The sequence below is a fragment of the Theropithecus gelada genome, chromosome X (genome assembly GCF_003255815.1).
Source record: "Theropithecus gelada isolate Dixy chromosome X, Tgel_1.0, whole genome shotgun sequence".
NCBI classification, from domain to species: Eukaryota; Metazoa; Chordata; class Mammalia; order Primates; family Cercopithecidae; genus Theropithecus; species Theropithecus gelada.
Window position 1 is genome coordinate 52,792,629 of NC_037689.1, and position 26,936 is coordinate 52,819,564.

General features: G+C 37.6%; 1 protein-coding gene across 1 annotated transcript in view; it reads right to left on the reverse strand.

Annotated features, from left to right (window-relative positions):
* Positions 1-2,602: 2,602 nt before the first annotated feature.
* Positions 2,603-26,936, reverse strand: part of TAB3 (TGF-beta activated kinase 1 (MAP3K7) binding protein 3) — a 61,608-nt gene continuing 37,274 nt past the window's right edge. Inside the window, exons 8-11 of the mRNA XM_025373603.1 lie at positions 21,458-21,551; positions 17,867-17,950; positions 8,967-9,068; positions 2,603-6,767 (exon numbers count right to left, since the gene is read on the reverse strand). Of these exons, the coding sequence (XP_025229388.1) occupies positions 6,619-6,767; positions 8,967-9,068; positions 17,867-17,950; positions 21,458-21,551 (429 nt within the window). The 3' untranslated portion in view covers positions 2,603-6,618. The remainder of the gene's footprint in view (positions 6,768-8,966; positions 9,069-17,866; positions 17,951-21,457; positions 21,552-26,936) is intronic.

The window sequence follows — 26,936 nt, forward strand, 5'->3', positions numbered from 1 at the left end:
CTAACCCAATTTTCTCCTCTCCCAACCCCAAATACCTTCCATATATCTTTTTTTGAATCTTGCACACCCAAATCAGACTAAATGATTTGAAAGAAAACAGAATTGGGGGATAGGATTTAGAAATTGCTGTAAATGTTAGCAGTTCTTGATCAAGGGAATGGAATTGCCTGAAAACTGCCTCAGTCCCCAGGAATAAATGCACAAGTCAGTCAAAAGAAAACAAAGTAATATAGAATGTAGTAACTGGCATTTTGTTCCCACCACAGTGCAAAACTCTAGACTAGGCAGCACCACTTTTCTTGCACAATATATTATCACTGTCATGTTATGAAAGGGTGGTCAAAAGCACAACCACCAATGTTCACGAGGCAGGACAAGTGAGATGGTTTGACTGCTCTGAGAATAAGGAACTTGCAAAACAAAATCTCACTCACATATTCTATTAATATCTTTGAAATCTCCATCATAAAACATTACCTGGTCAATGTTCTAGAAAAAAGGCCAAGAGGACAAAGTCAAGTCAGGAAGTCTTCGGAGGAATGCAGGTGGGATACACACTGTGCATCTCCTACACAACAGTCCTCCAGTCTTCTGTGTGGAAAACTGAGCTGGGCAATACCTGAAATCATCATAGTGATAGTGGGATTAAAGACTAATTATGGGCCAGGTGCAGTGACTCACACCTATAATCCCAGCACTTTGGGAGGCTGAGGTGAGCAGATGGCGTGAGCTCATGAGTTCGAGACCAGCCTGAGCAATATGGCAAACCCCTCTTTCTACTAAAAATACAAAAGTTAACTGGGCATGGTGTCACACGTATGCAATCCCAGCTACTTGGGAGGCTGAGGTGGGAGGATCATTTGAGCTTTGGAGTTTGCGGCTGCAGTGAGCCAAGATCGTGCCACTCACTGTACTCCAGCCTAGGTGAGAGTAAAACCCTGTCTCAAAAAAAAAAAAAAAAAAAAAAAAAAAAACCAAAAAAACCCAGATATGTCTCTGAAAATGAGCACCACAGTGAACCATTGTTGTGGTAACCAAACAGATTTGAAGTACTTTTCTATTTAAAAATCAGTCGTTTAAAAGGGACAACCCAGGGTGCAGGAAGCAAGGGGAAGGGAATACTGCACACACTATTTAAAAAGTTGTCTTAAAAATTATCTTTGACATTCTATGCATAATTGAACTATAAGATGTGGTGGAGGATAACTCAATAGTAGATGAGGGAATTCCCTTATAAAAATATTCCGAGACTGGGCAACATAGCAAGGCCCCATTTCCTAAAAAAAAAAAAAAAAAAAAGCTGGGCATGGTGATACCACTCAACCCTGTGGTCCCAGCTACGAGGAGGCTGAGGCAGGAGGATCACTTGAGCCCAGGGGTTGGAGGCTGCAGTGAGCTGTGATCGTGCCACTGCACTCCAGCCTGGGTGACACAGTGAGATCTTGTCTCAAAAAATCCAGTTAACACATGACTGGGCTTCTGACAGAGACTATGAGAATGCATATAGACTTAAAAGACATAATCAATTTCATGTACTCTATTTAGACCCTAATTTGGATAAGCTTGTTAAAAAATCCTTGAAACTGTTAGAGAAACTTACCACTGGATATTTAGTATTTAAATTATTTTGTAAGGTGTGATGAGTGTACTTTGCTTATGTTGAAAGTTTATTTACCAGTGAATTGATATGATGTCTGGGATTTGTTTCAACATAATCTAGGGGGAGGTGGAATGAAAACATAGATGAAATAAGAACGCTTATACATAGATAATTTTGGAAGCTGGGTAATAAATGGGGGATCATTATATCTCTACTTGAGTATGTTTGCAATTTTTCATGTATTAAAACAGTGTAGTGGAAATGCCTTTTTGAGACAGTTTCGCTCTGTTGCCCAGGCTGAAGTGCAGTGGCACAACCAGGGCTTACTGTAACCTTGACCTCCTGGGCTCAAGCGATCCTCCCACCTCAGCCTCCCGAGTAGCTGGGACTACAGGCCTATGCCACCATGACCAGCTAATTTGCATATTTTTTGAATGGACAAGAGTTTCACTATGTTGCCCAGACTGGTCTTGAACTCTGGGTTTAAGCCTTCCTCCCACCTCGACCTCCCAAAGTGTTGGGATTACAAGCATAAGCCATTGTGCCCAGCCTGGAAATGATTTTGAATTTAAATGTGCTTAATCACTGAAAGTGTTACCTACTATAATTCATTTGTGGTAATTTCTGTGTAAAAGTTGTAAAGGTTTACTACAGACCCTAACAAATTATCAGAACGTTATTTGCCTCTGAAATGACAAAGATTTTTTAAAAAAGAAAACTACGTATTCTTTTGTAAATAACATTCTAAAGTGGAATGAAAAGAAGTTCCTAACATATTCCAACTTTTATATAAAACCTGCTTATGTATAATTTTACCAATTTTTCCAGTTGGAGTAATGTGCATTTAATACCCCAAATCTAACATTACATGTTCTAATAAAGGAAGACAAATGTGATGATTAGGTTTGTGAGACAGCATATTTCAGTCCAGACATATGAGTGCTGACACTAGAACTAATTTGATACTGTAAATTTCTAACTACACAGAAAAGATGCAGAATGTAGTGTTTGCTTTTAGTTTATTTATTTTGCAGGAATCTTTGACTTTCCGAATATGTACTGTTTGGAGGTACGATGCATGCAGAGCCTTTTAAAATGCCTTTGTACAATTTCATCTCAAAATGATTTCATTCACAGCATACACAGAAATCTAAAAGAGACATGGTATTTACAAGATTTAATAAGTTTTTGCTGCTTTAATGAAGAAACTGATCAATTCTTTTACAGTAGGGAAAGAAACATGGACATTTGGTATCATAAATAATTCAGAATTGTTCAGTCTTAAAGTAACTTTTCATGGCTTTAGAATTAAAATTGAGTCATCATTCTATTAATCTCTGAATGCCCAAGCCATGCAGAATCTACTTGTATTAAATATTTGGGGATGCAAATAATACAGGAAAAGAAGTCTGGTGAATGTGAAAGCGTCATCAGAATTAACTTTTACAATAGGCAAATACTGTTAATTCTTTCGAAAAGATACAGTAGTGGCGCAACACAGGCAGTGCCCAATTTATTCCGATTTTAAAAAGTAACATTTCAGTTGTCATTTTTCTTTCTCTACAGATATACAGACACACACGGTAACATGGACTCATTCAAGGTCTAACAATGGTACAATATTAAAATAATTCGATTTTTAACTCTAAAGAGACATCTTCACATTCCAGGATACATCATTGATATTTTTAAAGGACAATTCGTCTATGCCTTATATTCTTTTTGTTTATACTGTCAGAAATACATTACAATTACCTCTTAAAAGACTATATAAAATTGAATTGCCACAGAAGGTTGGATATGAACCCTAGACAACTGTGACAAAGCAATGACAAAATTTAAGGAAACATTGATTTATTTGCATAATTAAAAAGTACTAAAATTGAGACCAGCTCCTTAAAAATTAAACTGCTTATCACACTTCCCATTTCTTCCAGGGAAATAAACAAATTAGCAACACTTTCCCCACCATCATTATTAATCTGCTCTAAAACTACATTTTTACAATGCATTTCTTTGTTTCTTTAAAACCCCCTGCCTCTACTCTCTTCCAAACAAAGTCAATATCAATTCAAAACATTTTACAATGCTTAGAAAGTTTCTGGCTCCTCTATTACCATTTTAAACTTTTAAAAACTACTCCAAAATTTAAGGGGCAATGTACTTTAACAAAATGGCAAACGTGCTTTCTAAAATCCCAGTTTACAAAATAGTGAAATAATGTAAAATGTATAGTCAGGTCTATATGTTACCAGATACATCAAACTAGTCATTTTAAAGAAGCAAACCTCTTACAGGAAACAAGAAGTGCACCAGCTGATCCAGAGAGCACAGGCACCTCAGCAGCCAGGCATCATCCGATTTATATCCTACCACTTTCATGCCAATTGTCTGTACATACCAACTGATTACAAGATCCTTTTGAAAAGGCACCTTGAAAGTTCGGTGAATTCTTGTTCAAACTGGTCATAGGCAAAAAGCAGTATATATACGGGACACAGTTAAATATATCAGATTTATCAGTGTCAAGTCATTTTGCCTGTTTTAAAACTGAATACAGCCTATGTTGGCATATGAAACTTATGCACAATTAAAAATTAACATGTACAAAACTTCCTTAAAATCAATCTGATACTGCATACCCCACCCTTTACACCTATCCAATAGACTGTTTGCTCTCTTTTCCTGGCAGGTGAAAACAATGATTGACTAGATATATCACCAAAGAATTGAAACCATGCATCTACTGTATAACAGCTAATTAACCTTGATGTATTTTCATGCAATAGTTTTAAAGTCATCTACGTGGTTTTATAAAGCATCAGACTGTTTTCAGACATGCTACTTTCATTCTCAACTGACAACTGCCAAGTTAATTGCCTCCACTTCAGCATATCACTATGAATACTGGTAAACCTTTTAGCTAGGACACCAAGCAGTATATATATATATTTTCCCCTAAATTGTAACTTAAAAACAAGTGGGGTTGACCATCACTAAAGAGATATGAAACCATACAAAGGCAAAGGCATATTACAGAACAGTAGGACGGCTAGACTGTTATTGGAGACAGAGACCAGGGTTACAAAAACCTTTAAAGAACATTGTTTTGGGGACCATGCTTTTGAGCCCATCTGCTTTCTCACCGTTATTTTCACAGTTTTGCCACAGTTGTTGTATGAGAGATGTTTTATCAGTGTAATTACCACGCTTCCTTTGGGAGACAAGTGGATATATTTTGGGGGAATTTTTCACATATGAAAAAAATGTTTTCAAAGCTGTAGGCAGAGTGTGAAATGATGATTCTGATGGAAAACTATGATGAGTTATTACGCCTTTGGTTTCATTATGCTATTAAGAGCAGCTTGCTTTTCCAGGTCTGCCAGAGATTACTGCTAAATTAGAAGGGGGGTGTGTGTCTGTGTATGGGGGTTCGGGGAGATACCTGATGGGAGAGTCTATGGATATTCCTAAGATGATATCCTCAGGTAAAATCCTTTAGGATGGGAGAACCTACTAACTTTATTGCTGTTTATACTCACCAAAATGAGGGGAAGATTCCAAAACTCCAATTCTGAGCTAAGAAGGAACTCCAGCAATGGCAGAGACCTTAATGAAACGTGCTATTAAGTTTCCAGTGATGCGCCTTAGTGAGTCACATGATTTTATATCTCTTCACTTATCCACACCCTGAAGTTCTATTTCATAAATAAGGAGTGCTTTAAAATGACCTGAACTGCCTGTAGAAACTCAATTGACCTCTAGATACAGTTATGTTAAATTTTAAAAGTTCTGTTTCAAAGTCCTCTATATTCACCTTTCTCTTAATAATTTTTGACAATCCCTCTCGTTTCCCAAATAATGCAGTGTGCAACTTTGTCATTGGCCAACTGTAATTCCCCTCACATTGGTTTATTAACATGTGCAAGTAAGTTTTTATCGAACAGTTAATATTGATTTCTTTTCAGCTAAATTAGGATTATGGCACAAAGTTTTATCTGTGCTGTAAACATCATGAATTTATCACAAAATTGGAAGGAGGAAAAAAAAAAAAAAGGCCCTATGGACTGCCAAAGTGTAAGAACCACAGCTGAGTTCAAGATTTCCAAATGGATTTTGGAATGGACTTGCATTTGGCATACATTCTCTGTGCTACTGGCAAAGCGCAGTGTTACGAGAATATCATTTATAAAATCATACTTTGTAAGGACTTGTTATTTTGAAAACCAGTGGCCTTAATAAAAACATGCAGTAACTTAAAAAATGCATCTCTTATGTGGCATAAGTAGGTCTTAGTTACCAGTGTTGATAGAGCTTGATGAATCACTGTACAAGCCAAAGGCATCTTACCACCTCTGATTGTACTTTTAAACAAAGGCATGATATGCCTAGTTCCTGACTGCTACAAATCACATTTTAAAACATTTTGTTTGTGTGCATGTATGTGTGTTGGAAATAACCCCTGAAAAAAGCAGCAATTACAAATACCCTTAATTAATTTGCCCCCCGCCCCCCCAAAAAAATATTCTAGGTGCTTTTTCCTGTTGTCCTCTTTAGTAGGAAGCAACCGGAAGAAGCACGGGGAGCCTTGGTTTTCCAGAGAGCAGTGACCAGGTAAGTCTGCTCTGGGAATTCACAGTTTGCATAAACTGTAACATTTTATACTATGATTCAAAGTTCTAGTTTGAAAAATAAGGGCCACTCAGCAGTAACTTTAACAATTGGGATTCCACCACAGAAGAGCTCTTGACTTCTGTGTGTACATTCTTTCACAGAGTGAATCCTTTCCCAGTTTCAAGTATCCCTTCCTATCTCTCACTCTGTAGTGAGTTAAGAAAGGAGAAAAAAAGACCTCCCCATTTTTCCTTTCGTGAGCACAACGACCACAAAGCCATTCCTCCTCCCCGCTGTGCAATCGAAAATGAAAAGGCTGGGTGGATGAATAGAGTCCCGAGGTTTCCTTTTCTTCTGGTGGTGCTCAAAGTTTCACTTGCAACCTGGCGCAGACTTTTCTGAATTCAAGTGTACCGTGGCATCTCGCACTGCTCACAGCGATTTAGTGCTGGGTGGTTAAGAAAGGTGCAGCTATCACAATTCCATGGAGCCCCTTCGTAGTCTTCATCTCGAGGTTGTGTCCGAGGACTTTGTGTGGAGCCAGTTCGATGCTCTGAGGGAGGTTAGGATTAAGGGGGGTGGGGGGGAAGGTAAATAGATTAACCTTTTTCCAAGTATAATCCCAAACTGAAAAGAAAAATACCACAAAAATCAAGGGAGTTAATTGCCTACTTTAATATGTAAGCCAATTAGTAAACATATCTACTGGAAATGCATAGTTGAACAGAAAGTTGATCTTTTACTTTGTTCTAATGACTTTTTTTTTTTTTTTTTTGGCTATAAGAAGATGGATGTATGTCCAGAATAGACTGCCTTCCTAGGTCATTACCTGTAAATAGTGGAGAGTTATGCTTTATTCCAGCCAAATGAAAAAAAAAAGAGAGAGAGAAATGTTTTATAGCATGTTAAATTCTGTCGCCTCTGTAAGTTTTCCCTGACATTCAGCCCACCTTGACTTTTCCTCTCTATAGTATAATACTATCCATACTATATTAAACATCTGACTAAATGTGTGCCTTCTTCCATGACAACTTAAGTTCTACAATATGCATGTATTTTATATTAATGGTTCATAAATAGCAGTGGCAGTTCATACCAAAGTTTTCCCCAGAACAGTGAAAAGAGAAAGATTCTACAGTTCATTTTTCATAAAGCTAAATTCATTCAGTATAAAAGACTTTTATTCTCATATTCTTTCCTACATTTTTGGCATTAAAAATCCTTCATCTATCAGTTTTTAAAAATGCCCATACCTGGCAACCTTATGTTGGTCCCCAGGATTTGATAAAGAAATCCAAATTTACATTCCTCTTAGGTCCTTAGTCCCTCTGGCTTTGTGCTCAAAAAAGCTCTTTGCATCTAGAGTTAACCTGTAATTTCTGTCTTTTAGGTCCCTATTGAGACTGAGGTCAATGAATAGGAGACTAAAGATCTCCAGATGGAATTCACCCTGGAATCTGGGGTAACTGGAAATGGTAACTATGAACTGGAAATGAGATTAAGATCCAAGGTAAGCAACACCTTTTTAAATAGGTAACAAAAGAAACAGATCTAGGGAAGCTTTGTCAGTTACTGTTTTGGGCTAGGCATATCTTCCACTGGAAATTAACAAGCTGACTTCTAGTTTATCAATTTGCCTTATATGACAAATGTCATAACATTCCCCAAGAGGTAAAGAGAACTGAATTTTAGACCCTGAACCTTACCCCAAGGTATGATAATGCTCAGCCTCAAACAGCAAGGTGATCTTAGCCTTACGATGTAATAGAAAATTACTGGGTTCTTCAGTCGCTTTCTATGACTATAAATAGGAGATGGGCTTGTTTCTCTTGCTTCAACTATTGCTTTTTAACTGCCAATATCACCCACCTTGTGTCTTTTGTTTGGCTCATGACTCTAAAACATGTGGATTGAATACAGTTTTCTTTTTTGTCTTATATGGAGGAATAAAGCCTTCGGTTGGAGGAAAAATGTTTACTATGCCATTTTCTTGGTTTTTTTTTGTTTTTTTGAGACAGAGTCTCGCTCTGTCGCCCAGGCTGGAGTGCAGTGGCGCTATCTCGGTTCACTGCAAGCTCCGCCTCCCGGGTTCATGCCAGTCTCCTGCCTGAGTCTCCCAGGTAGCTGGGACTACAGGCGCCCGCCACCATGCTCGGCTAAATTTTTGTATTTTTAGTAGAGACGGGGTTTCACTGTCTTGATGGTCTTGATCTCCTGACCTCGTGATCCACCCTTCTCGGCCTCCCAAAGTGCTGGGATTACAGGCGTGAGCCACCACACCTGGCCTACTATGCCATTTTCAGAAAAGGACCTCTTTTGTCTTTACCTTTTAAAAGAACAATATGCCCAAAAACCTAACACTTAAAAAAAATTTGTATCTTACTGTTGTTGGTTTTTAATAGACATGCTCTAAAAACTCAGTGTTGCTATAAGTGTAAAATACACACCAGATTTCAAAGATTTAGTATAAAAAGGATGTAAAACATCTCCCTGATAATTTTATATTGATTTCATATTGAAATAATAGTTTCTATATACTGAATTATATAAAATGGTAAAATTTCATCTTTGCTACTAGAAAATTTTAAATTATATATGTGGCTTACATTATATTTCTATTGGACAGCACAGCCTTAGAAACTTTGTAATTTTTTAAAGCAGAAAATAAAGGTATGGTTTTACTTATAATTCTACACAGATTAACATGTGTCTTTGGACATTCTGCACAAACTCTGGACACACAAGTACAAACCATCTGCAGCTGCTGCATGGGTGTCATGGATGTCTGCCTGTACTTTGGAGGTCACGCTAATTCTTCGGGCTTTTCTCTCAATTGTGCAGGGGTCTGAGGAGTCTGCATAAGAAGAAACAACGCCAGAAAGAAGTGATCCAGTCTTTCAACTCCAAGAGTGAACAGGCTCACAAGATCTTTCATGCAACCCACGCAGCTGAGTGCATTTACCCTTCCTATTACTTCATGTTACCTTTTTAGCAAGGGCAAGTACCATATTTAATACTGCTTTTACAACTTATACAGAGCAGTGGTTCTTACGACTTTTTCCATCTTCTCCAATTACATCTTGTCCCATTACTTAGAACAAATGCCCTATTTCACTGTTTTCTACTTTTTAATGGATTAAGGGTACAAACTCAGTGATAGCAAATATATGTCAATGTGAAAGCAAAATTTGGGAAAATATACTTTAGCAAGTATCTGATTAAGCAATAATTATTTAAAAATTATGGGTACTATCCATACAGTAAGGCTATTAGAATGATGAAATGTGATGAAAATGACAGGATTTTTTTTTTTTTTTTGAGACAGGGTCTTGTTCTGCTGTCCAGGCTGGAGTACAGTGGCACAATCATGGCTCACTGCAGCTTTGATCTCCTGGGCTCAAGTGCCTCAGCCTCCCAAGTAGCCAAGACTACAGGTGCATGCCACTACCACGCCCAGCTAATTTTTTTAATTTTATTTTTTGTAGAGACAGGGTCTCACTATGTTGCCCAGGCTGGTCTCAAACTCCTGGCCTCAAGTGATCCTCCCACCTCAGCCTCCCAAAGTGTTGGTATTACAGGCAACTGTGTCTGGTGGATTTTTTAAATATAGCAGTACTTGAAAAATCAGAACCAACTCGATATTATATACTGACAACCACGTGCTCCCAAATCATTTCCTGAATTCCAGTTACCTATGTGTGCAGAAGCCCAGCAGACACTTTGCAACACAGACAAGAACTGTAGGCATCCTAATATCTTGCTAGAATATTGTTTCTATAAATTTATAGTTTATTAGTAAGCAACCCTTTGTATTAAAAATGAAAAATGGCAGCCTTTATATTATTTGCCCTTAGGAACCAAAGAAAGATCTTGCATTTTCTAATCAATTCTGAGCTGACAGTACAACTCATCTTTGGAAATCACTGCTCCAGAATCCAAAGCATGGTGCTCAGGTACTTAAACACTCCATTGTCCAAGTAAACAAAAGCAGAGTTAATGTCTCCTTAGGCTCCAAAGAATAAGGTAAAGTTCTGTTTCTTAGATTTGCAAACTACTTCTACAGAGTCACATACCTTATCTCACTAACTCTTACAACCTTGGGAGTACTTGGCGGGATTGTCCCTCTGTGGTGCTCAGATTGCGTTTGAACAAGGTCGGGTGGCCAAGATGACCAGGACCAGTGCTCAGATTGTGGGACACCAAGGTCAGTGTGCTTGCTTGCTTACTGATGAGGATTGGGGGAACTTTCTAAGCCCACTGAAGAGCACACATACCCACTGTATTGTTTAACTACAAAGTCCAATCTGCCACTGTTATGAGTTACTAATAAGGGTTGGGAGACTTTCTAAGCCCGCTGAAGAGCACGTACACACTGTATTGCTTAACTACAAAGTTCAATCCAAAAAGGCTTGTTCCTCTGTCTCTTTCTCTCTCTTTCCTTCTGTCTCCCTCATATTCTTTCTCTAATTATCACACTTACTATTCAGATCAACTATATTCCACTTGGATTTCTGCTATATATCTGTAATAACTCCAAGACATTTATTCAAACCAATAAACCTATTCTACCAGTAATTTGTGTTTTACTGGTTTATCTTTTTTTTTTTTTTTTTTGTATTTGAGTGGTATTGCAAGCCAATCTGTGCTAAACTATATGTACTTTTAGAAAAGGCCGATTTAGTTTCAAATACAAAATGAGAATCTGCAAGTGCTTAATGGAAAACAAACTTGATTTTATGGAGAAAACTAAATAGCTTTTATAAATCTGATAAAAGCCTCACCAAAAAATGATAGAATTTAATTAAGTTCTACTGTTTCTAAGTTTTTAACAGAAAAAGATAAAAAAACGGGTTAAAGACAATTTGGCATATAACAGAACCATTTATACTTTCACCAATAATATATATTATTATAGAATTACAACTACTAAATTTCTAAAATAGAAATTCATTTATAGCGAAGAGGACTGTTTGAGATGGCTTCCTAGTCTCCTTTTTATTAAAAGGGTATATATGTAGAGTATAAACTGCTTGGGGTAGGAGTCATGTTTTCCCTTTGTAACATCAAGCATCTATCTACGTAATACATAATCGAGATACGCACTGAGCATTCAATACATATTTAAGAAATTGTAACCGAAATCCCATTATAACTAACTCTAAGGGACTATCAGTTTTAGCAAATTGTATTTGAGTCAAATGAGCCATAGAAGAGAGTCTTTCAGACCAGGAACAGTGACTTATGCCTGTAATCGCAGCACTTTGGGAGGCCGAGGCAGTAGGATCACTTCAGCCCAGGAGTTCGAGACCAGCCTGGGCAACATGGCGAAACCCTGTCTCCACAAAAAATACAAAAATTAGCCAGGTGTGGTGGTGTGCGTCTGTAGTCCCAGCTACTCGGGTGGCTGAGGCAGGAGGATGGCTTGAGCCTGGGAGGTCGAGGCTGCAATGAGCTATGATCATACCACTGCACTCCAGCCTGGGCGACAGAGCGGGACCCTGTCTCAAAACAAAAACAAACAAACAAAGTCTTTTTAGTGTAAAGGTACCTGTAGAGAGCTAGATGAAGCTTGATATTAATGGGACCACATCATGGAATATTAATGCAAGCCTTGTTCAATTCCCAGCTAAGGAGGATACCAAACAGGAACCTCCCACCTCGAATACATGGTGTTGGTCCCAAAGACAGAAGGCAAAATGACTTTTTTTTTTTTTTGGAGACAGCATCTCGCTCTGTCACCCAGGTTGGAGTGCAGTGGTGCGATCTCGGCTCACTGCAACCTCCACCTCCCAGGTTCAAGTGATTCTTCTGCCGCAGCCTCCCAAGTAGCTGGGATTACAGGTGCACGCCACCATGCCCAGCTAATTTTGGTATCTTTAGTAGACACGGGGTTTCACCCTGTTAGACAGGCTGGTCTCGAACTCCTGACCTCAAGTGATCCTCCCTCCCTGCTGGGCCTCCCAAAGTGCTGGGATTACAAGCATGAGCCACAATGCTGGCCTCAGAATGACATATTAACACGAACATCACCATTGCTAGAAAACCACAATCTGACTATACAGGATCCTGGCAGCAGATCCATTTCATTACCCCAGGAAAATTTCTTCATATTTCTTTTTTCATGGTCTTTCATATCTATTCCTTTGTCAAGTGTCTGTTCAAGTGTTTTACACCTTTTTTTATTGAGTTGTCTTTTTATTACTGTGTTGTAGAAATTCTTTATATACTCTGGATACCATCCTTCATCAGATACATATTTTACAAATATTTTCTCCCAGTCTGTGGTTTGCCTTTTCATTTTCTTAATAGTGTCACTTGATGAGCAGAAGTGTAAAACTTTAATGAAGACTAATCTATCAATTGTTTTTCTTATTGCTTCCTGCGACCTGTCTAAAAACTTTTATACCTATATTGCAAAGATATTCTGTTTTGGAAGCTTTATAGTTTTAACTTTTATACTTAGGTGTATGATCTATCTCAAATTTGTGTGTATGATGTGAGGTAGAGATCAGACTGTGTGTTTCTTCCACATGGATATCCAGTTCTTCCCAGCTCTGCCTGTTGAAAAAATGTTCCTTTCTCTATTGGTTGCTTTGGTGTTTTTGTCAAATATCAAATGACAGTGTGACTGGGGGGTGTAAACCTGGGCTCCCTATTCTGTTCCAGTGATCTATGTCTTTATTCCTATACCAATATCACTCTGTGGTTATTGTAGCTTTATAGTAAGTCCTGAAGTTGGTTAGTCTAAGACTTTTTTTTTTTTTTTTTTTTTTTTTGAGACAGGGTCTTGCTCTGTCACCCAGGCTGGAGTATGGTGCTGCAATCACGGCTCACTGCAGCCTCAACCTCCTGGGCTCAAGCAATCCTACTGTCTCAGCCACCAGAATAGCTGGGACTATAAGTGAGGCTGCAGTGAGCTATTTTTAAATTAGCTCTACACTAATACACTTTTAATATACTTTTAATTATACCATGTCTGGCTAATTTTTAAATCTTTTTGTAGATGAGGTCTCATTATGTTGCCCAGGCTAGTCTCGGACTCCTGAGCTCAAGTGATCCTCCTGCCTTGGTCTCCCAAAATGCTAGGTTTACAGGTGTGAGCCATTGCACTGAGCCAGTCTAAGACTTCTGGCTGCTCTTTTTCAAGATTGTTTTGGATGTTCTAGGACTTTCTGTATTTCCATATGAATTTTATAATCAGTTTGTTAATTAAAAATGCACTACCACCTAATGGGGTTATAATTGGTATTACACTGTATCTATACATAACCTTGTAAGAACAGGTATCTCAAAAATATTGATTCAGTTATGAACATGGTATATCACTCCATTTACTTAGGTCTTCTTAAATATCCTTTGACAATGTTTTATAGTTTTCAATGTATACATCTCTGGATAAATTTATTCCTAACTGTTACATGGTTTTTGATGGCATTGTAAATGAAATTCTCTTTTAAATTTTATTTTCTAAGTGTTTACTGATATTGTAAAAATATGTTTATATATAGACTTTGCATCCTGAGGCCTTGTTAAATTCACTTATTAGTTCTAATAGTTGTTTTTCAGTATCCTTAGGATTTTAAAAATAATTATGTCATCTGTAGTATATATAGTTTTATTTCTTCTTTTCCAATATTTATTTATTTATTTCTCTTACTGCATGGGCTTGGAACTCCAGGTACAACGTTGAATAAAGGTGGTGAGAATAGACATCCTTGCCTTGTTCCCAATGTTAGTAAGTTCAGGATTGCATTATTTAAGTAATAATGGTAGCTAAAGGTTTTTGAAAGATGCCCTTTATGAGACTAAAAGAGTTCTTTTCTATTCTTAATTTGTTAAAAGTTTTTGTCTGTCAGGAATGACTGTTGAATTTTGTCAAATGTTTTTCCTGTATCTGGTGAAACGATCACATGCTTTTTCTCCCTTTGTTTAATATGGTAAATTACACTGGTTGGTTTTTTAATGCTTTTATACCAAGATTACATTCCTAAGCTAAACTCAACTTGATCATGATGTATTTTTTTTTTTTTAATATATTGTGACTTATTATAAGTCAATGAGATAGAAAACAGAATTATGGATTTTTTGTTTCTATGTTCATGAGGGATATTGATCTGAAATTTTGTTTTCTTTTTGTGAGGGGCAGATACATAATGTCTTTACTAGGTTTTAGAATCAGAGTTCTGCTAGAGCCATAAAAAAAGACGGGGTACAACACCAACAGCGAACCCTAATATAAACTATGGACTCTGAGTGATTACGAGGTGTCAATATAAGTTCATCAATGGTAACAAACGCACCACTCTGGTGTAGGATGCTGATAATGGGGCAGGCTTTGAATTTGTGGGGGCAGGAGGTATACGGAAAATCTCTGCAACTTCCTCTCAGTAATATGAAAAGAAAATGAAAAAACAAAAAAGAAATATGGGACGCATTCCCTCCTGTATTTTCTCAAAGCATTTGTGTAAGATTGGTATTTTTACTTTCTTAAATATTTGGTAGGATTTACCCACCAGTGAATCTATCTGGATCTGGAGTTTTCTTTGTGGGGAAAATTTTGATAGTAGATTCAGTTTCTTTTATATATATATATATATATACACACATACAAACACATACTTACTAATATTTACTGTTTTGTCTTGTTTTCAGTTTGGGTAGATTATATGGTTCAGGAAATTTGTCCACTTTATCTAAGGTGTCAAGCTGCCTGGCATAAAGATGTCCATCACTTTCCCTTATTATCATTATCATTGTAATGGATAACCCATCTTTCACTTTTGATTGTCGTAATTTGTGTTCTCTTTTTTTTTTTTTTTTTTTTTTACAGATCAGTCTACCTTGAAGTTTATTGATTTTGTTTACCTTTTCAAAGATCAAACTCTTGCTTTGTTATCCTTCCTTTCTTCTACTTTGTTTTTACTTTGTTCTTGTTTCTTAAGGTAGAATTTTAGATCATTGATTTTGGATATTCCTGTCTTATATGAGCATTTAAAGCTATATGCTCCCTTCTAAGCACTGCTTTATTGCATAGGAAAGAATTCTGCCTTGCCCAAAGAGAGGTCTGGCTTTGTCCTTGGCTCAATACCTTGACATTTCCTGAGTAACGACAGTGTCTCAGGTTTGTGATATGGTTTGGCTGTGTCCTCACCCAAATCTCATCTTGAATTCCCACGTGTTGTGGGAGGTAACTGAATCATGGGGGCAGGTCTTGTGATAGTAAGTCTCACGAGATCCGATGGTTATTATAAGGGAGAGTTTTCCTGCACAAGCTCTCTTTAAGATGTGACCTGCTCCTCCTTGCCTTCTGTGATGATTGTGAGGCCTCCCCAGCCATGTGGAATTGTAAGTCAATAAATCTCTTTCTTTTGTAAATTGCCGAGTCTTGGGTATGTCTTTATCAGCAGCGTGAAAACAGACTAATACACCACACCTATAGGGAGTTTATGCTGAGGGATGGCTCATGGTGCATGTGTATTCCACCATTTCTAATCAACTTGGTCCTGTTTCTAGGGTAAAAACTTTCCAATGCACTCCCTTAGATAGGGCAATTCCTCTAAGACAGCTCCTTGAATCAATGAACTAAAGTTTGTCTGGCGATACTTCTTTAGTAGACATTCAGGCAAAATCAAGTTTAAAGACTCTGATTTTATGAACCCAAAAGACTAAATTGATCAATGGTAACTATACACTTCAGTGACTTTCAGCAAGAAACTGCATATAATGCTGCCAAAGTGCCAAATCTGGCACTTGGCAGTCATCCACTAAGATGATTCTTTGTATCATTTTTAGAAATCAATAAAACCATTTTTTGGCCAGGTGCGGTGGCTCACGCCTGTAATCCCAGCACTTTGGGAGGCTGTCACTTGAGGTCAAGAGTTCAAGACCAGCCTCGCCACCATGGTGAAACGCCGTCTCCACTAAAAATACAAAAATTAGCCGGGCATGGTGGTGGGTAATCCCAGCTACTCAGGAGGCTGAGACAGGAGAATCGCTTTAAGCCGGGAGGTGGAGGTTGCAGTGAGCTGAGATCGCACCACTGCATTCCAGCCTAGGTGACGGAGTGAGTCTCCATCTCAAAAGAAATCAATAGACTGTTTTTAAATGCAGATCAGATGAAACATCCATGGTAATATTAAACAAAAGAAGAACAGATACTGTGTTGCAACTTATAAATGAAAAAAAAAAAAACACTGTAATGAGCTTAATACACGTAGAAAACTATTCAACCAAAATTTAAATAATTAGGTCAGGTAGTATTTAGATAGAATTTATATATTCTTTAATTAAAAGTAAGTCTGATGAGATGTTAAATGTTATACTCTCTGGTAATTTTTTTTTAAAAAATAAGGCATTCTCCACTATTCTATGTGTCTTCACAATCAATCTACCTGGAGTTGCTTAAGGCAAAAAGAATTAAAATATTAAGAATGAGGCAGAAAGTTAATCTACATTCAATGACTACTTATTTATGAAAGAATGAATAAATGACAGGGTCTCTGTCGCCTAGGCTGGAGTGCAGTGGCACGATCTCGGCTCACTGCAACCTCCACCTCCCGGGTTCAAGTGATTCTCATGCCTCAGTCACCCGAGTAGCTGGGACTACAGGCGCGTGCTATCAGGCCTGGCTAATTTTTGAATTTTTAGTAGAGACGGGGTTCTGCCATGTTGGCCAGGCTAGTCTCAAACTCCTGGCCTCATGTGATCCGTCCGTCTCGGCCTCCCAAAGTGCTGGGATTGCAGGCATGAGCCACTGCATCTGGCTTAAATGATTAAACGTGTAAGTTCAATTAAAATTAATTTTTTAAGATATGGAAATGCCAGTTAAACATTTGGTATATAAAAATAAGAAGAACACATTTGATATCTTTAATTTTAAATCATTTCTATGTAACAATTATCCGGAAATGATTCCTTCAAACCTTGGTTATGTAGGATTTCTTTTGTTCTTGATGGGAAAACACCTAGTCGCTACTAATTGCTATGCTCCCCTTTTGAGTACACAGGGATTCTTTTGTTGTCTGAAAAATAATCTTAAGTCTACTGCAAATCTAACTTTCTATTCTCACATTAGACCTTTAAAATCCTCATTATTTTATGAGAATTATCTTTTAGGGTTATAGTTTTTACAATGCTAAGTAAATTTATAATGTTAACTATGTAATACAGCGTTTCAACTTCTGTTTGTAAAAATTATATATTCCATCAAATTACCTCTGACAGTAATTCTAAGAGTTACTAATTTCAGTACTTTTTAAAAACTAAAGTTTGGGGACATTTCATTATTGCCACATTAACACCAATATGGTAAATTTGTTGAGACCAGTAAGCAACATGGTGACATCCCATCTCTACAAAAAATAAAAAAAATTAGCCGGGCATGGTGGTGTGTGCCTACAGTCCCAGCTACTTGGGAGGCTGAGGCAGAAGGATCGCTTGAACCCAGAAGGTCAAGGCTGTAATAAGCCAGGATCGCACCACTGCACTCTAGCTGGGCAGCAGAATGAGACCCTGTCTGAAAAAGAATAAAAATATGGTAACTTTATGGTGAATAAGTTAACCTCTAGTGGAAGTTTCTTCAGATATAAATGTGAAATCCCAAATTATTTTGATATTTATTTCTATCATATTTGTGACATTTTTCATACTCACCTTTTTTAGATGGCTTGGGTGGTACAATTGGGCCAGGTTCTATGTTGTCATAAAAATTATTCATGGCTTTTGGATCAAAGTTTCCTATAAAGGAAGCAAATTCATCAGGCATTTAAGAACTCTTTTTTCCTGTTATTTGATTTTTTAAAAGAAAATATGTAAATAAAACACATAAGGGAAAAAATGTTTTCCAGGATTTCAGAACTCATCACATAATTCTATCCTCCCAATGAGATTGTGTTTTCATCGCTATGAGAAAAGACCCAAGAAAACCACTACATAGATGTATGTCTACAATGTATTACACCTAAAGGAATATTTTTCTAATTGTAAGGCTAGTCTCCTTAGGCAGGATTAGGCATGTGGGCATTTGGGGAGATAAATGAAGAGGAGAAATGAAAGGATGGTTGAACTGTTTTCTCTTTCTGCTTTTGATTTTTAATGAACAAACCGTGAGAAAGAACACTTAAATAATGAAAGCTTTCATATTTTTCATAATTTACCTTAAAAATTCATTATAAATTGAACTATGGAAGAAGCCAAATATAAACATTTACAAGGATTAATCAAGTTATATTTTGAGACTACTGAACAACCTCAATACATGTGAAATAACATCAACAGTTTATGTATTCTTATTTTCAAGAAAAGGAGAATCTTAAATGTTAAATGTTTCCTAAAGATTTATCAATGATAAAAGGTGCCAGTTTCAGAATAGATAGAACAATACCTGAGAATTTTGTCTTGCCACAAAATTTTCACCTGTCTTCAAATGTTCATTCCCTGGTCTAGTGTCTATTTCAGCCACATCTCCTGCCGTGTCTCCTCCAAGGCTGGTTTTGATCTAGTGCCAGTTTTGGGTGCTGCCTTCACTTCTGTGAACCTATCACTGTGCTCTGCTTGTTCTAAACAATTATGGTTAACTGTAGCCATACTTATTTATAGAAGATGCTGTATGGTACTAACACTGATAGTTTAAATATATGATATCTCTTGATTTCCAGATCTACTTTTTTTTTTCCCCAACACGTTTTCCTTACCAAAAATCACAAAAAAAGCTGGTTTTCATAAAATCATGCACTGATTTGCATCTATTCTAAATGCTTATTTCCCTGCCTCCCCCCTCACCACCAAAAAAGGTTTAGATTCCTTCCTTAGCTTAAAAGTTTAGATTGGGAACTCAGTATAAAAAGTTTTCTGCAGTGTGGAAGAGTAGAATTTAGTATAAAATGGATACATTTAGATTCGTTATGAAAAGAGATTTAGAAATGCCTAAGTATCCCAAAGAGCTCATTGTCCAATGCAGACAAAAAACACAGCTCTTTGCTTGTAAAACCTTAATAGTGGTTTCCCTTGCAGGCCCTTTCACAAATGTTTTATCCACTTGAATATGCTGTTTTAAGATAATTTTCTGAAAATAATTGCTGTGATAGCTCATAAAAGCCACAGTGCTATCTGATGTATTAATTGGATCTTTTTATGCTTTAAGAAGCTGCATATGTATTTCTTCAATTACTTGTTACAGCTCATGTTCTAATTTCTAGATCACAAAAGGCTTACTATAAGTATCCTAACCAAATGTTTCACTGTTTTGCTTCAAAGACCACACAAGTAGAAAAAATTGATGCAATCTTGTAAAATATAGTAGCAATAGTTTATGTAACCCCTACATCATGCATAGTCATTCTTTGATTGCTTCAAGTTAGTGGGCTAGAGAGTGACTAGGCTTCTGCAAATAACTTTAAGGGTACCTGACTAGATTGCTCAATTTTCACATTCAAATTTGCTTCTGTCTGTTCAGATAATGCCATGTCTTTTGGGTTCACCTGCCACTAATCTTTAATCTCTCTCTGTTTTTTAGACCAAGTCTCTTTCTGGTGCCTAGGCTGCAGCGCAGTGGTGCAATCATGGCTCACTGCAGCCTTGACCTCCTGGGCTCGGGTGATCCTCCTGCCTTAGCCTCCCACGTAGCTGGGATCACAGGCACATACCACCATACCTAGCTAATTTTTAAAAAACGATTTGTAGGGATGAGGTCTCCCTATGTTGCCCAGGCTGGTCTCTTAACTCTTAGGCTCAAGTGATCCTCTTGCCTTGGCCTCCCAAACTGCTGGGAATACATGCATGAGCCATTGTGCCCAGCGTACTGTTTGTTTAATCTTGCCTAAAAATGGCAATGAGATATTTTATTATATACTCTTAAAACACTGTAGAAACTCTTAGCTGCCATAATCAAGAAAAGTAAGTGTGGGGGATGGGGGGGCAGGAAAGCTGATTAATACACAGAATCGTTAAGAAAAATTACATGTCAACTTTAACGTAACAAAACACTTGTATATAGCTATATTTTAAAGTTAGACGAAGACCTACTTTTTATGTGTCTGTTGGCTGGAGTTCCATATTGTATTTCTTACATAAACCACACCCATGATGACCTACAGCAGAGGTTGGCAAACCTTTTCTGTCAAGGGCCAGATAATATTTTAGACTTTGTGGACCTGTGATATAGTCTCTGTTGCAAGCAGTCAACTGTGCTGTTGAAGCACACAGGCAACCACAGACAATTTGTAAACAAATGGGCATGGCTATCGCTCCACTAAAACTTTTATTCACAGAAACAGGCAACAGGCCCTAGTTTGCTGAACCCTCATCTATAATTCTGATTGCTTTAGAATGGAGCAAGAAAGATATTAAGAACACTTATAATGCAATTTGAGTACAGAATCCTTTTAGACTTACATGATTTTCTCCCTTAACCTTTTTCAGTTGTTTTCACCAATATCTAATTCACAATCCCTATTTTTTGAGTGATCTGCCTTTGGCTTTCATAGAAAGAGCAACTTTCTCCTTCATGTCAGTTTATGAAACATTAAAATGCAGAAATACAATAACTGGTATAAACAGGTTTGGGGACAGAATCAACTCTTGGTAAGCAGACAATTAACCGATGGGAGCAATATTCATAGGCCTACCAGAATGCAGCCTACTAGTCAAAAGTATGCAGCAGCTGTGGACATCAGTCAGTATATTTTCCACAGAAAATGAAGACCATCTCTAATCTGGTGAGTTGGGTAAATGAAAGTTTAAGAGAGCTTCTGCTGTAGTATACTTCTGTAAAAAAATCCAAAAAACTAAAACTATGATTATAGTTGAATGTTTTCACATAACATAACATGAAAAATAACATATAGAGTTTATTTTAAAACTGAGAAATCTGATACTCTGATTTGGGATCCCTTTTTACAGATACTTTAGATGTCTATCACATAATATGAACTCTACTAAGTTTTAGAATTAAAACCCATCAATTTATAAAATATTCACAGTAAATGACAAAAAAAGGATAAATGCAAAGTAACAACAGAGAACAGTCTAAATGGTAAGAACTTGATGAAACTGCCAAAGTAAAACTATTTTTTCATCCCCAAATCTGATCCATGACCATGGGACAGGGCGATCTCTTTACCAGGATTGTAATCTTATCATGGATAAAAACTGTCTCTTAAATCTACAAAACCAAAGTTATTGCTATTTAAGCAGCTTAAAATACCACACTATTACTTATGGTTTACCAAATAATCAAGTCTATACCTCTAGATTGAAGGAGGTCAACTTCTTTCAGTGTACAGTCAACATTTATCTGGAGTTGTCTGTTCATGCTTCTCAATCTTGTCATTTCCTCAGGCTAGTAAGAAAGGACCCAAAATAGCAATTGTGGGAAAGTCATTATCAAGCCCAACATTTAAGAACTGCGTTTCATGTTAATTGTAATGATTGGGTATTACCAAGAATATGGCCTTAGTCCATAAGAGGGCATGTTTAAGAAGTCCTATGTGTATGTTTTTAAAGGAATAGTCAGGTAAAATGGGGACATCAAAATGGCCACATATAAACAAAATCTGCATATAAAGTGGCGAGCTGCAACAGTGGACTGTGTTCTACCATACAAGATACTACCATTTTAATCACAGAGCACTGAGAATATTTTGTTTCTATGTTTTCATGGTAAGGGAAAATGTAAGAATCAACCTTTTAAACGAGTCATATCCATGATCTTAGTCTTGTCCAGCCTGGTAAAAATTACAACAGTATGGTGTTTACCAGAATTCTCTCATTCCTTCTTCTTAACAATCTTTTAAGGTAGGTACTAATACTGTGCCCAATTTGTAGATGAGGAAACCGAGGCACAGAGAGGTTATATACTTCTCTTAAAGTTATAAAGCTAGTAATTGGTAGAGCCAGGATTTATATAAAAGACTCCTATATAAATTCATATATAAATATTTTTGTCATCTTTTTTTTCTAGATTGAAGGAGGCAATTACTCTAGTGCATGAAAACTTCAGAAACAACTGAATTCCATTTTTTCCCCAACTTTGTTTTCTTCTGCCTCCACCTCTTCAGGCCAGCCCACTCCTTAGGCCTTTCAGGGGCACATATGAGGCACTGAAATGTGAAGTGTCCTAATCTTCCATTCAATAAAGCTTTTTGGAGGCCTTTACTTCCCATGCCATTCTTAATTTATTTTATACATACATGTGTATATATATACACATGTGTACATATATGTACAGTAAAAAAGTCAAAGTTTAGAATCTAGAGGCTGAAATACTGAAGCTTTCAGCACAGCCCAGTTATTAATGACTAGGGTGATTTTAACTATAACATATAAAGTGAAAAATTAAATATCTGCTACTCTAGGAAGGCAGAACAAAATCCTACTCTGTTAAAAACATGTACTTTGCTGAACGCTAAATATGTTAATATGCCAGTGAAAGAAAAATGAGCAGAAAGGATATCTTAACTCATATGATGTTAGGAGGTATTATCAGAATAACTGAGAATGCCCATTAAATAAGCAGGTATCAAAGTTTAAAATAAGTGATAAAAGGCAGAATATAATAGCTACAATTCCACAGAATGCTAGAGGAACAAAAAAAGTCATTCAGAAATATTTATTATGGACTGCCTTTTCTAATTCCTATGGGCTAAAACTATGTGACATTAATGTGTAAAATGCTTTGTGCTTTGCCTATCAAGCAATATTCAAATAGTTTAAAATATATACTTGAACATTTAAATTAAAGATAATGTATTTAGTTAAGGGCTCCAGACAGTGATGCTGTCTTCCTAGGAACACATGGAAGAACCTATCGGGAAAGTCAAGCACCTGAAAAGGATGATCTTTTCCATAGGTTTTAGGGAGTTGGGGACAAGAGAGATGTTTCAGCCACAGTGGCCCTAAACAGTGAAGCGGCCACCACACATTTGCTCATAACAAAAAACATACTCTCATCAGGCCGGGCGCAATGGCTCACTCCTATAATCCCAGAACTTTGGGAGGCCGAGGCAGGTGGATCACTCGAGGTCAGGAGTTTGAGATCAGCCTGGCCAACATGGCGAAACCGTCTCTACCAAAAATACAAAAATTAGCTGGGCGTGGTGGCGCATGCCTGTAGTCCCAGCTACTCGGGAGGCTGAGGCAGGAGAATTGATTGCACCTGGGAGGTGGAGGTTGCAGTGAGCCCAGATTGCACAACTGCACTCCAGCCTGAGCAACAGAGCGAGACTCTGTCTCAGAAACAACAAAAAGTACTCTCATCAACAGGCTCATTTCCAAAGATAGTAGAAGCACTCGATCTTACTAAGGGTTTATCAGTAAGATTCCTATGTCCTTTTTCATATAGCTTCTGATTAAACTGAGGGGGGAAAAAAGCAGTTTCTGAGAAATTACCGCCATTTGTCAAAAGTAGTTTTTGTGGAGAAGGAATTTCAAAATTGGGTATGTATAATTCAGAGTTGTCTGTAAGATAACAGGATGTTTGTAGCTAACATTTCAAAACAAAAAACGGTAAGCTTTTTTTCCAAAGCTGGCATAGACCAGCGTCAGAGACCACTGATGTTCTTTTGTGGCTTGGCCTCAGTTATGCCTCTGGGACTCAAAGCTGTGGGGCAGTCCAAAAACCTAATCAGAACAGGAAGAATGGGGGGAAATAACTTGAGGGAGGGGGCAACTGGCAGCTTTCTGCATATTAAAATCTTATCTTTCAAGGTAAAACTTACATTTCCCCCTTCTCCTTGAAACTGTTTCATCTATAAACTTTATAGGCAAAAAGCTAACATTTCTATCTCAGTACTCTGAAAGTACTTATATTTTCTCTCACACACAAATACATATAGACTCACAGATATACCTATCTCATTTCACATGCAGATCTAAGAGATGGCATCTTCGTCAGCATTTAATACAATGCTTTGCAAATAACAGATTAAGGGAAATGACACCATCATGCATCTTACATGTACTTCTGCTCTCCTTAGAAAAAGATTATTTCACTGCTACTCTAAGTTTCTACAACTCCCCCTACCCCATAGCTGGTCACAAATGTGCACTGCAGTATCATTAGGCAAGCAGCTTTCTAATCAATTTTGTATACACTGCCTGATAAGCAATTTGTTTGAAAACTTGAAGGTAGCAATGCGTGCTTTAGTAGCAAAAACATCAGTTCTCTACTGGGTATTCCTATACACAAGTGGGACAATGATAAGGCTAGCCATCTACTGATTACCTACTTCATGCCAGGCTTATTACATACACTGTCTCTTTATCTTGACAATTATTATAATGTACCTGCTATAATTCTCTTTTACAGATAGGGAAAATCAGATGTAGAGAAGTCAGATATAGCCAGTGAGCACCTGAGCAATTCTGACTCCAAAGCCTATGTGGGCTCTCTTTCCACTATGTCATGGTTCTTCAAATGAGCCTTGATGAGCAAAATGGGCATTCTGACTAAATGATTTATTTCTTGATTAATTTCTTACATAAGAATAATCTTATATATGTTCCTCAAGTTCAAAGGAAGTCAAAGTACAAAATGCTTTAGATTTGTGTGTCTAAACCTCAAGCAAATTTTTCTAGTATTTTGCAACCAACACTTTTATAAGAACACTTACTATTTGTTGGGCATTGTGTAAACTGCTTCACATAAATTACCTCATATAATCCTAATAAAAATCCCGTAAGATGGGTACTATACCACACATTTTATAGATAACAAGCATAGAGAAAGTTACTTATCCAAGGATACATGAATGACACAAATAGAAGTAGGATTCAAACTGGCACCTGACTTGAAAGCCTACTCACTGTCTCAACCACCACGTACAACTGTCCCTCTGCCGTGTACTACAATTGTCCTCCATTTTACTCTAGGCTTGGCAACACATGGGAAACACACTTAAATGTCTTATCTCTCAGATGTTAGCACCCACATGAACTACCAATTTCTCAGTCTGGGGGATGGCTACATGGGGGTTCATTATACTATTTTATGTATCTTTGAAATTATAATAAAACTTTAAATTACAGCCCAGGGCAGCAGTTTCACCAACTTCTCTTTTTCCTTTCTCAAGAAGATAGACTGGGGACCAGGTGCAGTGGCTCATGCCTGTAATCCCAGCACTTTGGGAGGCCGAGGCGGGCAGATTACAAGGTCAGGAGTTCAAGACTAGCCTGGCCAACATGGTGAAGCCCCGTCTCTACTAAAGATACAAAAAATTAGCCAGGCGTGGTGGCGCACACCTGTAATCCCAGCTACTCGGGAGGCTGAAGCAGGAGAATCACTTGAACCTGGGAGGTGGAGGTTGCAGTGAGCCGAGATTGTACCACTGCACTCCAGCCTGGGTGACAGGGTGAGACACTCTGTCTCAAAAAAAAAAAGAAAAAAAGAAAAAAAGATACGTCAATAAGAGCTCTGATATAAAATCTGGGGCTTTTTTTTTTTTTTTTAAGTACTAACCTATGCTACATTAGACAGTTCTCCACTTCCAATGAAAAACAAAAAAAAAAAACCCAATATTTTATTTAGCAGGGATTATCACACAGCAAGTAGTTGCTAAATAAAATGTATATGATTAAAGAAAATTGGCCGGGCGCGGTGGCTCAAGCCTGTAATCCCAGCACTTTGGGAGGCCGAGACAGGCGGATCACGAGGTCAGGAGATCGAGACCATCCTGGCTAACACCGTGAAACCCCATCTCTACTAAAAAATACAAAAAAAAAAACCCCAAAAAATTAGCCGGGCACGGTGGCGGTCGCCTGTAGTCCCAGCTACTCGGGAGGCTGAGGCAGGAGAATGGCGTAAACCCAGGAGGCGGAGCTTGCAGTGAGCTGAGATCCGGCCACTGCACTCCAGCCTGGGCAACAGAGCAAGACTCCGTCTCAAAAAAAAAAAAAGAAAATTACTATGCTAAGAAAATTTGTTTATGCTCTACAGGTACCTAAAGGTTTCCAAAGTACTCAATCACCATAGGTGGATTCCCATATGGGTTATGTTCTTCAATATCTTCCACAATCAGAGGATTCAATTAAGATTTCAAATGGAGAAAATGAGGCAGAAATTTGATTTGTAGTAACATCACCTTTCCATTAAAGATGGCTCTGTTATTTTTCCATTGCTTTAAGTAGTTAAAATCTTCCTCCTCACTTCTAATATTGACTATACTGAGGACTATAGACGATATTACAAAAAAGTCATTAAATTAGTGAATATGACTATTTCTCAAGACTCTCTTTCTCAAAAACTCCCACTTGTTCCCTGTTACCAGCGAATAAAGTTCAAGCACCTCGACCTAGCATTCAAGGTCAAAGCCCCACTTACCCTCTGTTAACTCTTTAGAAATCTCATGCTTATGCCAGGGAATTGTAGTCACTGTCTCCTAAAAGTCACTCTCCATCTTGACTTCAAGCCTTCATTACCTTATTATTGTTCTTTTCTCTTCTAAAATGCCTTCCCCTTTTCTCTCTGCCTATTGTTTAGGGCAGTGGTTCCTCACTCTTTTTTTCCTTCAATATAATAATCTTATGAAAATCTGATGAAAGCTATAGACCCACTTCCCGTATTAGACACACTTATGAAACTCTGCATATAATTTCAGAGAATTCACAGATCCCCTATGAAGCCAAGAACCTCAAGTAGAAACTTCTCTATGAGGGAGTGGCTGCAGACATGCTGACTGCAAGAGCCCTGACATATGCCCACTTCTCTAAACCTGTAAACTCAGAGATT